This window comes from Penicillium canariense, assembly GCF_028826845.1.
Source record: "Penicillium canariense strain IBT 26290 chromosome Unknown utg000001l_segment0_segment0, whole genome shotgun sequence".
NCBI classification, from domain to species: domain Eukaryota; kingdom Fungi; phylum Ascomycota; class Eurotiomycetes; order Eurotiales; family Aspergillaceae; genus Penicillium; species Penicillium canariense.
In genome coordinates, this window is record NW_026622728.1 from 1,484,619 (window position 1) to 1,499,341 (window position 14,723).

Consider the following 14,723-nt stretch of genomic DNA (forward strand, 5'->3'; position numbering starts at 1 on the left):
TGGAATTCCGAGTCACAGGATCAAGTCTAAATATCAACTGACAAGAGCTCACGCGACAAATGCTGGAATAATTCAGGAAGTGTCGTGGGAGGAAGACGGAATTTATTCGCAGCGGGCTATATGTTTCCTTATCGATAGACATTATTGCGTATACATCGCAGAATGTCCAATTATCTTGCAGGTCCTGCCGTAGATTTTGCTGTGCGTGTAGATCGCAAGGGGGCCCTTTCATTCCTCGGGATCAGGCCTCCTGCTTCTCTCAATGCGCTATGTGCAGAAGACAGAACCTAATTATCCTAGAGTGATTATGTCACACCTTTTCAAGCCCTGATAAATCTAGGCAACTTATCTATAGCGAGGAAGCTCTTGGTCAAATCTTAATTTCTGTTCACAAGATGAGGAGTCGCCCTGACCGAAGATGAAATCCAGCTCTCTCGACACCATGGAAGAGACCAAGTTCTCGCTACACGAACACCTACGGAAGCAGTGCCTTGAGCTTACACCAGACGGAAGCTTTGTACGATGGACACGAGACAACCCGAAACATCCAAGGAACTGGCCTATTCTTCGAAAGACATACGATACTGGGCTTATTTGCGTGTTGGATCTTTTTATGTGTGATGGACCCCATCCACACAATACGCTCCCCATAGAAAGCTAACTCTTCATTTTTTTTCTTCTTGAACAGAACTGCTAGCAGCACTGCAGGAGTGAGTGATGAAAATTCTATAACAGCTGAACGAGTTCTAAAGACGAGGCTAGGCGGCGGCGGCGGCACAAGCCAAGCATGAATATCATTTGGACCATACCTTTGCAACCTTTTGCTTTGTGACGCTGTGAGATGCACTCATTCGGGCCTAGTCACATTGATAACAAGCTAACGGTTCGACAGGTTCCTTCTTGGTCAGTCAATGGGCACGATTGTGTTTCCACCATGGTCTGAATCCTTCGGGCGCAAAAGGATGTACATTTTTAGCAGTGGCCTGAGTTGTGTTTGCTGTCTCATTATTGGGCTTGTACGCTCACTGAGTGGGACTATTATTATGCGAACACTGGCCGGGTTGCTGTCGGCAGTCCCTGGGACTATCGCGGGAGGTAGCATCGAGGACATGTTCAACTCACAGGCACGTATTTGGGTTGTCTTCTTCTGGACAGTAGCGTCAAATATTGGATTGATCATTGGACCGATAATGAGTAGTCATATCACTGAAATTCTCAATTGGTAAGGTCCTACCATAACTGAATCGAATCTATTCTTACCACATTTATAGGAGATGGGTCTTCTATACATACGCCATAATACTCGGAGGCATAACCGGCCTCCTGTGTCTTATTCGAGAATCCCGATCGTCCTATATACTAACTCGCGAAGTGAATCAAATGCGAAGTGAGATCCCAGGAATACCTCCACCATTGAACCATGACCACTCCCCCGATCTGCGCACCTTCGTCAAAGAGGCTCTTTTCCGCCCTGCACAGCTGTTCTTCCAGGAGCCAATAATTTTCACAATCGCGATGATGATATCTGTCGCCATGTCTATCATCTATATTTTCACCGAGGCTTTACAGCCCATCTATCAGTCCATGGGGTTCTCTGCATCACAGGCCTCTCTCATATTCATGGCTATCGGTCTCGGTACATGCATCAGCACATTGACTCGCATCTTGGACAGCCATATCTTTAAACAACGCAGACTTCAAGGCAAGCCTATCAGGCCAGAAGATAAGCTTGTGGGCTTGGCACTTGGTGCTCCCTTCCTGGCTATCGGTCTGTGGTGGTTCGGCTGGACTATTCCTCCCAAGACACCAGGCCCGAATACGCCTTGGATCGTGCCAACACTCTCCCTTGTACTCGTCGGGTACGCATTAACGGAAATGGACACCGTGCTATATGGTTATATATCAGATAGCTATCTTAGCTACTCAGCCAGTGCTACGGCTGCCGTGGCATTCCTCAGAGGCATGCTTTCGGGGGTATTCCCCCTCTTCACAAATCAGATGTTTAACGGATTGGGAGCCAATATTGCCATCTCTGTTTTGGCGGCGGTGGCAACTGTATTCTGCATTGTGCCTCCGTTGTTTTTGTGCTATGGGGAGAGAATTCGACAAAGGAGTCGATTTGCAAGGTATAGCTGGGAAATACAAGAGGAAATGGGAAAGGACGAGTATGACATTTGAATTTATCTGGCTAATCACGAGAACCTGTGACTTTCATATCCCGATGTGGTCAACAGTTTCTACCGTCACGCAGCCTTCCTGTAGCTAGTGTTGGGAGAAAATAACATGGATTTAACAACATGGTCTTCTTGTAGAAACGGTTTTTTGACTGAGGTCGCTCAAACAGGGAATTCGATATTTGGCTCGCCTGGCTCGCACAGCCAACAGGGGCACTGCAGCCAAAATGAGGCACGCACAAACGCTATTGAATAATATGGCATCATATACACCTCTATCTGTTATCACTGAGCCGATAACGGAAACAGAATGACGTTATTTCTGCCCGATCGTAAATACACTACCTCACAGTGGGCATGGCGTGGGACTGGCACGGGGGCTATCCAGGATCAAGTCTTCAAGGGGTACGCAGACTAGGCTCAGCATTTCCCACAAAGCCATCATCCTGGCCAGCGAATTCCAGGAAACATACGCAAACTACGTTTGTCCCAATTGGCCAGGAATTCGTGTGGAGGCTCTGCCCATCGGATACAGGACCCGAAATACAACTGCAATCAGGGTCTAGGCAACGTTCGTGGCCAGCCTGCGGATAAAGTCTACTTTAGCGGTGATTGGAATAAGGCGCACATTGAAACGGGATTGGTCGGTACAGTGAACGATCCGGACCTTGATAGCATCGCCCCGCCTGGTGGCATTTCGTAGGAATGGAGGGTGGAAAAACTTCCCGGTGGCACACGCAGCACGGCCTAGTCGCAAGTAAATGTGTAGAGAAATAGATAGTCTATAGTGAGTATGATACAAATTTGAAATGGGATAAATAGAACAAAATGAAAAAACCAAACAACAAATCAACAATAAAATCAAAGACCAAGAGAGCATGGGGAATAACGGCCGAAAATCCGCGCTGTCCACTTAAAATAGTCAAAGGAGAAATCCACAATTGTGGGAATATTTCATGCCTCCTGCTTGGTGCCCGAGGTAGTTGCCGGTTGCAGCTCCGTCGATTCCCAGTATTTCTCCTTCTTGCCTCGGTGAACAATCAGACCGTAAATATCAAATGGATCCACGAGTGTCACAAACCAAGGACGGGGGTCATCATATCCCGGTCCCTCAATCTCAGTCACGCCATCCTTGGCCAAGTAGACCTTGTTCGAGTGCGGCAATACTTGCATAGGGTGAAAGACATTCAACAGTGTAGTGTTGCTATACATGAATACCGTTTCGAAGAACCAGAAAAACCATTCCTGCTTTAGGACTGGGCTGATATGATCGATGTCGGTGTAAACATTCAAGCTTGCAGCGGAGAAGTATTCGACAGTACGAAAGATGGTCCGGATGGTAATGAGTGTTGAACTGGTATAGAGCACGATGAGGTTGCGCTTGATGTTGCGGCTCAGCACGCCGCCTTTGGAGCAGTTGTAGTGAAATCTTCCGGCCAGAGCCATGAATGCGACCATCAAAGCAATCTGCAAAATGAGAGCCGATTTAAGCAGTGCCTTGCCTGTTCTTTGCGAACTGGGTGTGGAATCGGCGCTCGCGACTCGAACGGCTCCATTCGCCGTGATCGACTCAATGGCCACACCCACCGCAATGAACGTGGTGAATACACGACCAGGGTGAATGGGCGAGTGGTAGGGAATATAGTATAAAATCCGACCAAGTATAAAGTAATTGGCACCTTCGTACACAGGCCTAAGAACAACTGGGTCAGTCTACGCGCATAAGAGAGCGATGGAAGAGTATCTTACGGGCCAGCGAGGAGCAGGACTGTGCTGGCGATGTAGACACCGATGTTGCCCCATTGCCCGAATGCGCCAATGGTTCGCATAATGAACCCTGCGGTAAAGAGGAGGGCCGACCATGGTAGTAGGCCCGTCACTTTCCAAGATTTATATCTGCTTTGAGGGTATCAGTACTGATAGTCTCGATAGCAGAAGCCTGTGCATACAAATTCTGATAAAAATGAACTGCACCCGAAATAGCGAAGAGGGTCGCGAAGGCGATGGGAGCTCCCTTGTTGGGTGCATAAAACCACAGGCTACCTTCCTCTGTTGCATGTCAGTTGGGTTAATGCCGTAATATCGAGACAACTTACGATACGAGCGTGCCTCAAGCATGGTTACAGTTGGAAAGCCGTCTGCTGTTAAGTACACGGGAGATACAAGAAGGGGCGGTTAGATCGAAGGATTTGAAGAACCAATTTAGATTGCCGCCTTACAATGCTAGCTGGATCTTCACGGGTTTTATATCTACGTCAAGGCCATCACACCTTTAGCGCTAGTTCCCTGTTCTTCACGGCCACAGACAAGCGAAAACGAGTTACCGGATTGGGTCACAAACCACGAAGCCGCCAAGGGAGAGATACGGGCCGCACGGGCGAATCGTCGGGCGCGGCCCACTGCTCCAGGGCAAGAACCGTGGCAGTGCGCGCGAAGGTTCAATCTAAACCACACGACCGTCGCAGGGCGTGTAGGGTTGGGCCGGCCCCAATACGAGGTCATGTCGGGCCCATGCGCCGATCCGTTGGCCTCTTTATGAGGGTCCGGCGATGCTTAGCTGGGCGTAAAGGTAGGCTTCCCTTGGTGATCGTAAAGATGACAGTGCATCATGTCTAGTGATGGTGGGGGCAATATTCGTGCCAATTAAGGGCAGGTTTGCCCGTGGGAAGGTTGAGCGGGGGGCGCTTGCATCGCCACGGTTCCAGAAAATTGGAAAGAAGCCTTGCGCTCTTCGACCACCGGATGGATGACGTGCTGAACGCCTGATCAACAAGGTGGAGTCCATCAATTCAGCTAAACAACAAAAGACGAGGGTACGATGGGGCTCGATAGACAGCGCAACCCGTGACTGCCGGTCCCATGACTGCCCAGTTGGCTTGTTGCCGGGACAACACGAGACTTGCCTGATTGGGATGGGCGGTGTTGATCGGCGGATGGCAGTCTCGACCTGTCAACGGTCTTTCACCTCCACATTCAACATCCAACTTTTTCTGGAGGCTCAGACGCGGACAGCATAGTCAAAATGCCCTCCAAACAGCCCCAGGCGTCGCTGTTCCAAGTCTATCTGCGGCTGCGCCCCCGATGGCCCAGAAACACGACGAGTCCGAACGTTTCCTTACCGTTGAGCCCCCAGAGGCGTCCCAAGATGACGGAGAGATTGTCGCACCTGTTTCAACCCACATTACCCTGCTGCCGCCCAGTGATTCGCGTAAACGCGCCATTGAGAAATTTGGCTTCACGAAAGTTTTCGAAGAAAGTGCGTCGCAATTGGATATCTTCCATGACACAGGAATGGAATCCATTGTGAGAGGAGTTCTGAAGGAAGGCCGGGATGGATTGGTCGCAACATTGGGTGTCACCGGAAGTGGAAAAGTTGGAATGCCTTTATTCTGACACTGCATTAGCACAAGCTAATTGGGCATGCGAGAGCAGAGTCACACCATCCTAGGGTCCAAGTCGCAACGAGGTATTACCCAGATGGCCCTGGATGTAATCTTCCGATCACTGGAGCCCACCATTAAAACCGAGGATGGCAGCATCAGTCCCTTGATGCTTGCATCATTGGCCGCATCGGATGCTTCGGAAGCACAGCTATTCTCCGCCCAAACATTCCTGGAAGCCGTATACGGCGAGCCCAGCGCCGGCCGCAGCTCAAGAGCCCAGACTCCCATGAGCCCATCTCGCGCGCACACCCCACTCACGGTACGGAGCCCTGAATCCCTGAATCCCCATGAAGGATCGCCGACCAAGCGTCCCCCTATACTTGGATCCGGTCTCCCAAGACTATACCCCATCCCTGGAAGCCCTCGTGAGGCAGCACCCATTCCAGTCTACAGTCCCAATGGCATGGATCAGCCCGAATTTGGCCCACGATCCACTGCGAGGCCTGGAAGAATGACCCCACGATCCCTGACCCCTCTCCCTTTTACCCGTCACAATACCCACGAGGCCAGTTTAGCTAAATCACGACTTTATGTCTTCAAGGAACCGACACCCGCATTGGTTTTCCCCCGCCGTCAACCCCGCGAACGGCCTATTGCTACTCCGAGACTGCCCGACGTGAGCCATCTTACTGTGGATCTGCACTCAAGCTCCGACTACGTCGTCCTGGTGTCTATGTACGAGGTTTATAATGACCGCATTTTCGATCTCTTGTCGCCTTCCATCGTCCCTGGCCAAGGAAACACCATGTCCCGTGGACATAGTCAGAAAGACAGACGTCGTCCTTTGCTGTTCAAGTCTACTGAAGGTTCGCCGGACCGGAAGGTGGTTGCAGGCCTGCGTAAGATCGCCTGCAGCAGCTACGAGGAAGCTTTGGCTATTCTCGATGTTGGTTTGACGGAACGCAAGGTCACAGGTACTGGGGCCAACAGTGTTAGCTCACGAAGCCATGGCTTCTTCTGTCTTGAGGTCAAGAAGATGTCGCATAGCAAGCGATATGGTGAGGCAAATTGGGTGGGAAATACGCTTACTGTTGTTGACCTGGCCGGTAAGTTTGATCCCTTTCCCGCTTATCGAACTCAAGTCTAAGCCTCCTTTAGGCTCTGAACGTGCCAGGACCGCCAAGACGGCTGGAGCAACGCTTGCAGAGGCTGGCAAAATTAATGAGAGTCTGATGTACCTCGGCCAGTGTCTGCAGATGCAAAGCAACTTCCAAGATGGAGTTAAGGTATGATCCCTTCATGACCCGTCTATTGAGTAATTGCTAACTTTTTCAGACTGCTCTCGTTCCATTCCGCCAGTGCAAGCTCACCGAGCTCCTATTTTCCAATTCTTTCCCTTCGTCGAACCAAATGTCTAGGGGTCAATATCCTCAGAAAGCCGTAATGGTTGTGACTGCAGATCCATTGGGTGATTTCAACGCCACTTCGCAAATTTTACGCTACTCAGCATTGGCTCGAGAAGTGACTGTGCCGCGTGTTCCATCTGTGACCGAATCAATCATTTCCACAGGCTCGGGCAGAGATCGATCCATTAGCGGGCGTACTTCACCGAACGATGCGTCCGTGGAAGAGCTGGACAGGGCTATGGCTGAAATCGCCCGGCTGACGAAAGATTGTCATGGCCTTGCTGTGCGACTTGCTGAAGAAGAGATCACTCGCTCTGAAATTGAGCTTAGGCTGCAAGCTGCTGAAGATCGATGCGTGATGATCGAGCAAGAGGTTCGTGAAGAATGCTGGGCTGATATGGACGAGCAAATGGAGGAGGAGAGGAGACGGTGGCAGGCGGCATGGGATGAACAGGTTAGTAATGTTTTCTCATCTTGTGAGACATGCCTTGCACTCGCTAACCTCCATCTCCTCAGACCGGTCGTAATGATGACCACATTGATAAGAAGATTGAGCTGGTCTCTCGCGGTTTCAACATCTATGAAGACCCTGAACAGTCAACTAATGACAGGGTGGAGGAGTTGGAGAGTGAGAATGAGCAGCTTCGGCGCCGTTTGGCCACCCTTGAACGCGAAATGTCGTCTCAGTCTCCAACGCGGAAGCCCAGGGCAAAGCAGGCCCCGGCGTCTCCCAGCCGAAACTCAAATCTGCTCGGCCGGGAGAGTGACATTGAAAATGCGCTCCAGCGCATGAACCAGCTGAGCCTCACCGACAGCATGTTCTCACCGCCACCTCCGACGCCAAAATCTTCCACGACTGGCAAGAAACAGAGCAAAATCTCGACCAGGAAGTGGGATTTGGCACCGGAAAGCGAGATCTAAACCTCGCAGTAATCTTCCGTCATGACTTTATGATTTGATTTAGGTCGTTATTTTTGGAAGCTGGATTGGAGGAATACATCCCGAGGCTAGGGAAAGATACTATTGGTTGAAGCGTTCCAATTGTTCTTTCACAGGAGTTCAGGGCTAGATATCGGGGTTTTATTGTGCATTCTTTCATACTACTTGCAAGTAATCTTCAATATCCATTTGTTTGATGTTCTTTTACTCTCCTACTCGTCTGGACATATTCAATCTCAAAGCCAGCATAACAGACTAACCATCTTGTGGATCAGTATGAACAAAGGGGTGGTCGAGGAAGCAGTATAATGGACAACCTTCAAACTACGAAAGATATTGTACAGGTCTCTTGCATCAAAACAACGACGCCAGCTGGTATCGATTAACGAGCCTTATCCTCCAATTCCCCAAACGCCTTGCTTGTGCATGTTCAAATCCCCCTATGTGCTAATCAAATCTGCCATTGCCACTTAATCAAAGCAAACCACGGAGAGCGCAGCGGTCAAGCAGGCATGACATCCATGGCATCTGGCTGCTCAGAATCTTCATCCTTGACTGAATCACTGTGGTGCTTATTATCCGGCTGATTCTCTCTGGGCTGCGCAGTCCCGCCATCGCTGGTACCATCCTTGTCCACTTCCTTATCGGTGGCTTCGCCATCATCAGCTTTGTTTTCGTCAACAGTGGGGCCTGTCTCGTCCTCGTCTTGAATGTCTTCGTCTTCTCCATCGTCACCTTGTTCCTCCTCGCCACCGGCTTCAGCTTCTGTGGTGGCAGGGTCATCGTCATCCTCGCCATCGTCGTTCTCATCGCCTTCATCTTCTCCTTCTCCTTCATCAGCACCGTCATTTTCGGTCTCGGTATCGACATCTCCTGATTCTGTTTTATGAAGTGTAGGGATAAGAGACTTCCGTTTCGAAGACAACTTGTTTAGTTTTGTCCCTTCGACTTCACTAAGTTCACTCTCGTCTGCAGTGTCGTTGAAGCTATTAGCATCGCTTCTTTGAACGCCAGCGCCATCATCGGCAGCCGATGGCTGCTTCCCGGGCTCGTGAGGAATTGAAGTGGGCGCGGCGGCTGCGTTCGCACCATGTGCAGTGGATGAGGACTGGTCTGCTTCAGCCGAGGCAGTAAACTTGCTTGTCGCGGTTCGAGGTCCCAGCTTGAGGTTGACGATCGTGTCGGCACGCTTTTGAACATCACGACGAGCGATTCCCTTTGTTCGACCACGAGGGGCTGGAGTATCAGAAGCTGGAAGAGGGGTTGCAGGGTTAGACGCCTCTGTATTTCCATCCCCAGCCATTAGAAGGTGGTCGACCTTCATCTTCTCTTTGTTCTCCTCGTTTACCTGCTCGATGAGCAAAGGCATATTGAGCTCATAAACCCGGGCGTATAAATCCGCAACGAGGTCTTCAAACATGGTAACTTTCATCAAGTTATTGTTGAGCTTTTTCAACTCGAGCGAGTCACGAATCAGCTCGAGCAGAGGGAGACTCTCCGGAGAAAGTTGTGTCAAATTCTCCAGCCGAGCTGTTTTCGTAGAGAATTCTTCCCAGCCAATGGGTCTGAAAACACCCTCCTCGTGTCCCTCGTTGATATCTGCGGCTCTGCGGATCATCTTTGCATAAGTCAAGCAGACATCTTCCCACAGTTTGGTGTGGTTGATGAAATCTCCTTGCTTCTTTCTCACTCGCCGCAGTAGCTGATCTAAGCTTGCACGATCATCAAGTCGGTCAAGCAGACTGACAAAGAAGTGAACGTAACGGTTGGTATAGACAAAATGCCTCCCAGGACGCTCAAATTCCGGTCGCCAAACTTGAATTGTGAGAGTCTTGGTGAAAATCTGTGACAGTTCTTGCTTGGCCGCCACCGCGGCCGTCGCATTCTTCTCGTCATCATAGATAACGTGAGCAGCCTATCCTGGTTAGAAAAGGGATAGCCCATTCATATGACAGGAAAATGGGCTTTACCTTAGCGCTCATCCGGTGATGCCAATTGGACTTATCCGCGCTCTTAAACTTCCTGATGACCTCGAGGATGTATGGTTTCCACCCTTCGATGCTCCGAGGTGCATCCACTTTGCGAGCCCAGGGGGTGGCTTGAAGAGCTTCGCTAGCTTCGGTCGGCTAACTAGGTGTCAGATGACGACGCATTGAATGACCCGAGGAATTCCGGACTTACTGTCATGGTTCCTCGAAGGACCAATTTTTGCACAATAGATAAAAGCTTGAAATGCGGCTCAAATATCGGATCGGCGCGCGAATCTTTCCGCTGGGGAAGACTTGAAATGGCATCATGAAAAGCATCTAGAACGTCTTGCATTTCAACCCGCCTTGAAGTCGTCCGCATGGAGTCGTCGCTGCTAAACATTTTCCAGAGGCATTTGCCGATGAAATAATGTGTTCTAGGGAACAGTTAGCATGCTCTAGTCTTCAGCCAAATAATCCATGACACTAGCAGTACTAACATCCACCGTTTGGGTTTGTCGACCAGCGCTCTCCTGAGGAGATTGCAGGCGAAGTTCCAGACAGAGTATAAGGACATCTCCTTGTAAGGCTGTCCTTTATACATCTGCTGGCTTTCTTCGCTGCTGAAATGCCGAGAGAAATCCGAAAGTCCAAATGCCCCCATTGAGAGCGGTTCACGAGATGATGAGTACAGTCTAATACCAAAATCAGTGTACAGGTCTGATAGAAGCGCTCGAGTCTCGTTTGTCGGCTCTGCAGTTCTTATAGCCATTGAAACGGCCATTGCATAACAATGAATTGCATATCGTTGCGTGGTTGCCAAATCACTGCGGTTGTTGTTGATTTTGTCTGCAGTCCATGTTATATCTTCGTCCAACTTGGTGTCATACGCCTGAGCGAGTCGATACCAAGTTTCCCATCTTCCCGACCCATGGTCAAGGTCCTGTCTGAAGAAATTGATGGCATCATCAAGCTCCGTTGTCGAGCCAGGGCTGAGGCGTTTTTGAGACCGAAACTTTGTCAGGGCCGCATGACCAAGGAGGAAATACCACCCCTTGGCAGCAATTTTTGCATTCTCGCCTGGAACGGTCATCATTGAAAGCTCCAATACTCCCTGGACAGCGCGGAGGAGAATTGAAGGATTGACAGGGGCCTTGATGTACCCGTGAAAAATACGGCGATTGAAAGACATTTGGGGCGACGGTGGGAGCTTTGCGGGAACAATGGTCTGTTGCATCTTTTCAATCGTCGTCTTCAGTTCAGACTTCGATAAGTCCTTCATGTTCATGTTTTGCGCCTGTCTCATCACGAAGTCGATCATCATGATGGCCGTAGGGCGATCTAGCTTCTCCGGGGGGCACCCGTGGTCTGTCGTTCCATCGAGAGGCGACAATTTGATGCCGTGGAGGTCAAGCAGAACCTGACAGATATCATGCTCATAATCACCCTTCGTCTCAAGATCCAGTAACTCGGATTTCATGAGCTTCAGGAACCGTTTCTGGGAATATCTGCACATGGAACGAACACCCAGCGCATTATGCACAGACCGAAGAATCCGAATGCGATCTTCCAGTGGTTCGTCAAACATATCCTTGTTCTGGGAGATTGCTTCTAAGAAAAGAGTATACTGCAAAATCCAGCAGCGGACGTAGAGCTCCCGCATTCTTTCTTTGAAGTTCTCGAGTGATTTCGCCAGAGATCCACGAAATTCACGTCCAGAGACTTGGCCCACACGGACTGAATCCTCGTATAATACAAAGCTATGAACGAGTCTGGTAAGGCGAGCTACTGCAGAGATTGAAGCTTGCAGGTGCTCCATATCCACACACTCGTAGGCTTTCTCAAGGTGTTGAAGAATGAGTGGGATTGCCTTGCCCAGGATTCCGTCCAGGGACTTAAGCCAGCCGAGCAAAATGATTTGGCGATGCTGACTCGTTTCTTCAAGGTTCTTTGCATCCTCTAACTCGGCCATAATGACCTCAATACTCCGCAGATAGCATGAGACAACTTTCGGCGGATAGTCGATAGCCTGATATGCCTCTTGGAGCCTTCGCCACAAGAAGAGTCGCAATGTAGCATCACCCCGGTCCAGGAATGAAGCCATCTCGCTGGAGGTAGACGAGAGATCATTCAGGCCATCCTGCTCGGGGGATCCTTCTGGGTACTCAATGGATGAAGGTTCAAGGATCGGCTCTATGGCTTCAATGAGCGACACAGGATCTTCGTCTTCTGGATTAAAAATCTTGGCAAAGAAGTCCATGCACTTCAGCTTGAGAACCTCCTGATCTACTGTCGCAACAGATAATTCAGACAAGGTAGAATTGTTCAAAAGGGTGATGCAAGGATCACCAATGGTCTGAAGGATGTGCTTCAAGTCTTGGAGACAAAGCAAGATATGCTCGCGCTGAGCCTCGCCGCCAAGGATCATATGAAATGTTGATGCCCACAGATGACGAAGTGCGATATTTTGGCGGCATATTTCAGACGGACAGTAGTCAATAAGAAAGTGCAGCGCCGATCGAGCGAGAATGCCCCATCTGGCCAGGCGGTCGGTCTGGACGTATCGTTTGTGTCGAATAGCTTCGCTGCTGGGGTTCACAACGGACGCAAAAACATCCACATGAAGTTCGTAGATGGACTGAATCATTTCAACTTCGGAGAAGTAGTTCATCTGATACTCGAAAGGAGCTTCGGAGCTTGACTCGAGGATACGGCGTTCAATGTTTGCAATGAGTTCACTCATCCTAGTAAAGATGAATTCATCTTCACGGAGCAGAAGCTTCACGACCGTCTCTTTGAGTTCACTAGGCCACAAGAACGACAGATATGTTGATTTCATTACAGGCCATTGCGAAGGTTGCTGCCCAAACTCCGGCATGAGAAGACATTTAAGCCACTCGTACGATGTCTCATGTGGATGCAGCCAGCTATTGTTTACTGTATCCGAAAACCGGTACAGCTCCTCGCCTGAGGATAACTCCTGCTGAAGGAAGGGCTTCCGAATGCCTTTCCTTGAGTGTTCAAGAAATACTGACAACCCAGACTTGCTGGTGCCGCGAATATCTTTCAAGGAGGAAAGATCATCTTTTTGCTGCATCAAACGAGATTTCTCGTCATTCCAGCTCCTGAAGATGCCGCGTAAATCTTGAACAAGCCGGATCTCAGGTTCCTGGGCGGCCTCATCGGAATCGTTCAGAGCCGCTACCTGCTTTCTGAGGGTTTCGATGGTTCCCAAAGCTTCGATCCCAACCTTTGAGTATAAGGAGCCAAGAGTGTTGAACATCCAGTCATCAGCATTGACAAAGATTTCCAGGCGGTCCTCATAGTATTTCTCTTGGTCAAAGGCAACTTCATCTGGCTCAGCCAACGCGTCAGCATTCGACTCTCGAGCTCGTGTTCGTCGACTTTTCATTCTTCCTCCTTCGGGCTGGTCGTCGTTTACAGCTGATGCGGATGATCTTTTTCGGGTGTCAGACGGAGACTTTGGTTCCGCTTCTTCATTGTTGGCATCGTCCTCTGGAGCATGTTTCTCGGGTGGTTGGACAGATTGACCTTCCAGCGATTCCATCAGCTGTTTTTCTGCGCTTTGATCAAAGGAAGCCTGTTCCTCTGCCGGTTCTGATGGGTCCTGCGCAACTTCGTCTGTGGGTTTCTCCGTATCTGGATTCTCCATCTCTGGGTTCGCCGGTTCTCCATCTTGTTGGTTCTCCTCAATCATATCTACATCTTCATTTTCGACTTTGGCGGTCGCACCAGGTTCGGAAGTTTTGTCCATGTCCTCGTTTTCAAGAGAATCAAGTGCCTCCGAACTCTTGGGTGGTAGAGTAACGTAAATGGACTGACTGGGGACAGCAGCGAGAGAGGCACTTTCCTCATTATCCAGCGCTTGAAGAAGTGCTTTGCCAACCGCTTCCCATGTTCCTTCGGATGGTCTTATTTCCCGGCGCAAAGTTGAGAGTGCGAGAGGGCCCTTGGCCGGATCTAGGGATTGTATATCGGTTGGCAGTGCAGGCAGGTACGAATATAGATCAGCGTGCTGTTTAAGATATTTCTCGAGGGCCTTTCTCGGTTTCTTGACCGGAATTTGGGAGGCGGACAGCCCATCGAAAATGTGTCCAAGTGTACTTCGTAGGCGCTCCTCCGAAAATATTTCCTCCAGGCCCAGCTGCGCCGATCGCACCTCCAGGCGATTATCATCATCCGCCAGGACGCTCTCGAGACAAAAGCGATTTAGGCGATAACTTTGGAGAGCACTGCCGAGTCTGGCACACTGTCTCCACAAATTGAGGTCGGTATCATCGCGTTCGAGCGCCTCTGCAAACGACCTCACCGCATCTTTTGTCACCCCCGCTGTCTTTCGTGCAGTTTCTTGCGCCGTCTCGGAGCTCTGGGGAGTATTTCGCAGGGATTCGTGAAGCGAGTCGAGAAGGTATTTGCCGTGGTTTTTATAAGAGAGGTAAAGGGTCTGGAAAAGGCTGGAAGTGGAATCGGTGACATTAAATTCTGCAACTGGATCGGCTGCAGCATCGTCGGCAGCAGCAGCAGATTGTGTATCTGGGAGAGCCGCCCTCTTGAAATCGGAAAGGGACTCGGGGTATTTGAAGATCTCGGAATTGAGAAGAGAGTCGTATGCTTCAGCGGCCTGGGGATAATACTCCGGGCCTTGCGAGTGGAGCTTCAGTGCACTGTGGTACAGCTTCAGTGCTTCTTCGATCTGAAGCTCCTTGGTATCGTCTACCTCCTCTTCAATACCGTCGTCCGGTTCAACATTCAGGGCGACCCAGCTCGCCATGATGCCAGTTCCCCGTGTAAGGCACTCATTGACATTCGACGAGTGTGATCGCAACAGGATGC

General features: G+C 50.1%; 4 protein-coding genes across 4 annotated transcripts; 2 read left to right on the plus strand and 2 right to left on the minus strand.

Annotated features, from left to right (window-relative positions):
• Positions 1-418: 418 nt before the first annotated feature.
• On the plus strand, positions 419-2,178 carry N7482_000507 (uncharacterized protein; the record flags this gene model as incomplete). The annotated part of the gene is made up of 5 exons (XM_056682632.1): positions 419-615; positions 689-710; positions 763-836; positions 893-1,222; positions 1,272-2,178. The coding sequence occupies 5 exons, from the start codon at positions 419-421 to the stop codon at positions 2,176-2,178; spliced, it is 1,530 nt and encodes a 509-aa protein (XP_056546238.1).
• A 950-nt stretch (positions 2,179-3,128) lies between these two features.
• N7482_000508 (putative RTA1 domain protein) lies at positions 3,129-4,292 on the minus strand (the record flags this gene model as incomplete). Its single annotated transcript, XM_056682633.1, has 4 exons — positions 3,129-3,867; positions 3,924-4,073; positions 4,124-4,223; positions 4,271-4,292. 4 exons carry the CDS (start codon positions 4,290-4,292, stop codon positions 3,129-3,131), a joined length of 1,011 nt encoding a protein of 336 aa, XP_056546239.1.
• A 963-nt stretch (positions 4,293-5,255) lies between these two features.
• On the plus strand, positions 5,256-7,884 carry N7482_000509 (uncharacterized protein; the record flags this gene model as incomplete). The annotated part of the gene is made up of 5 exons (XM_056682634.1): positions 5,256-5,546; positions 5,607-6,663; positions 6,716-6,843; positions 6,893-7,417; positions 7,480-7,884. 5 exons carry the CDS (start codon positions 5,256-5,258, stop codon positions 7,882-7,884), a joined length of 2,406 nt encoding a protein of 801 aa, XP_056546240.1.
• A 520-nt stretch (positions 7,885-8,404) lies between these two features.
• On the minus strand, positions 8,405-14,661 carry hir3 (putative transcriptional corepressor of histone genes (Hir3); the record flags this gene model as incomplete). Its single annotated transcript, XM_056682635.1, has 4 exons — positions 8,405-9,817; positions 9,873-10,028; positions 10,084-10,306; positions 10,370-14,661. The coding sequence occupies 4 exons, from the start codon at positions 14,659-14,661 to the stop codon at positions 8,405-8,407; spliced, it is 6,084 nt and encodes a 2,027-aa protein (XP_056546241.1).
• Between the last annotated feature and the right edge of the window lie 62 nt (positions 14,662-14,723).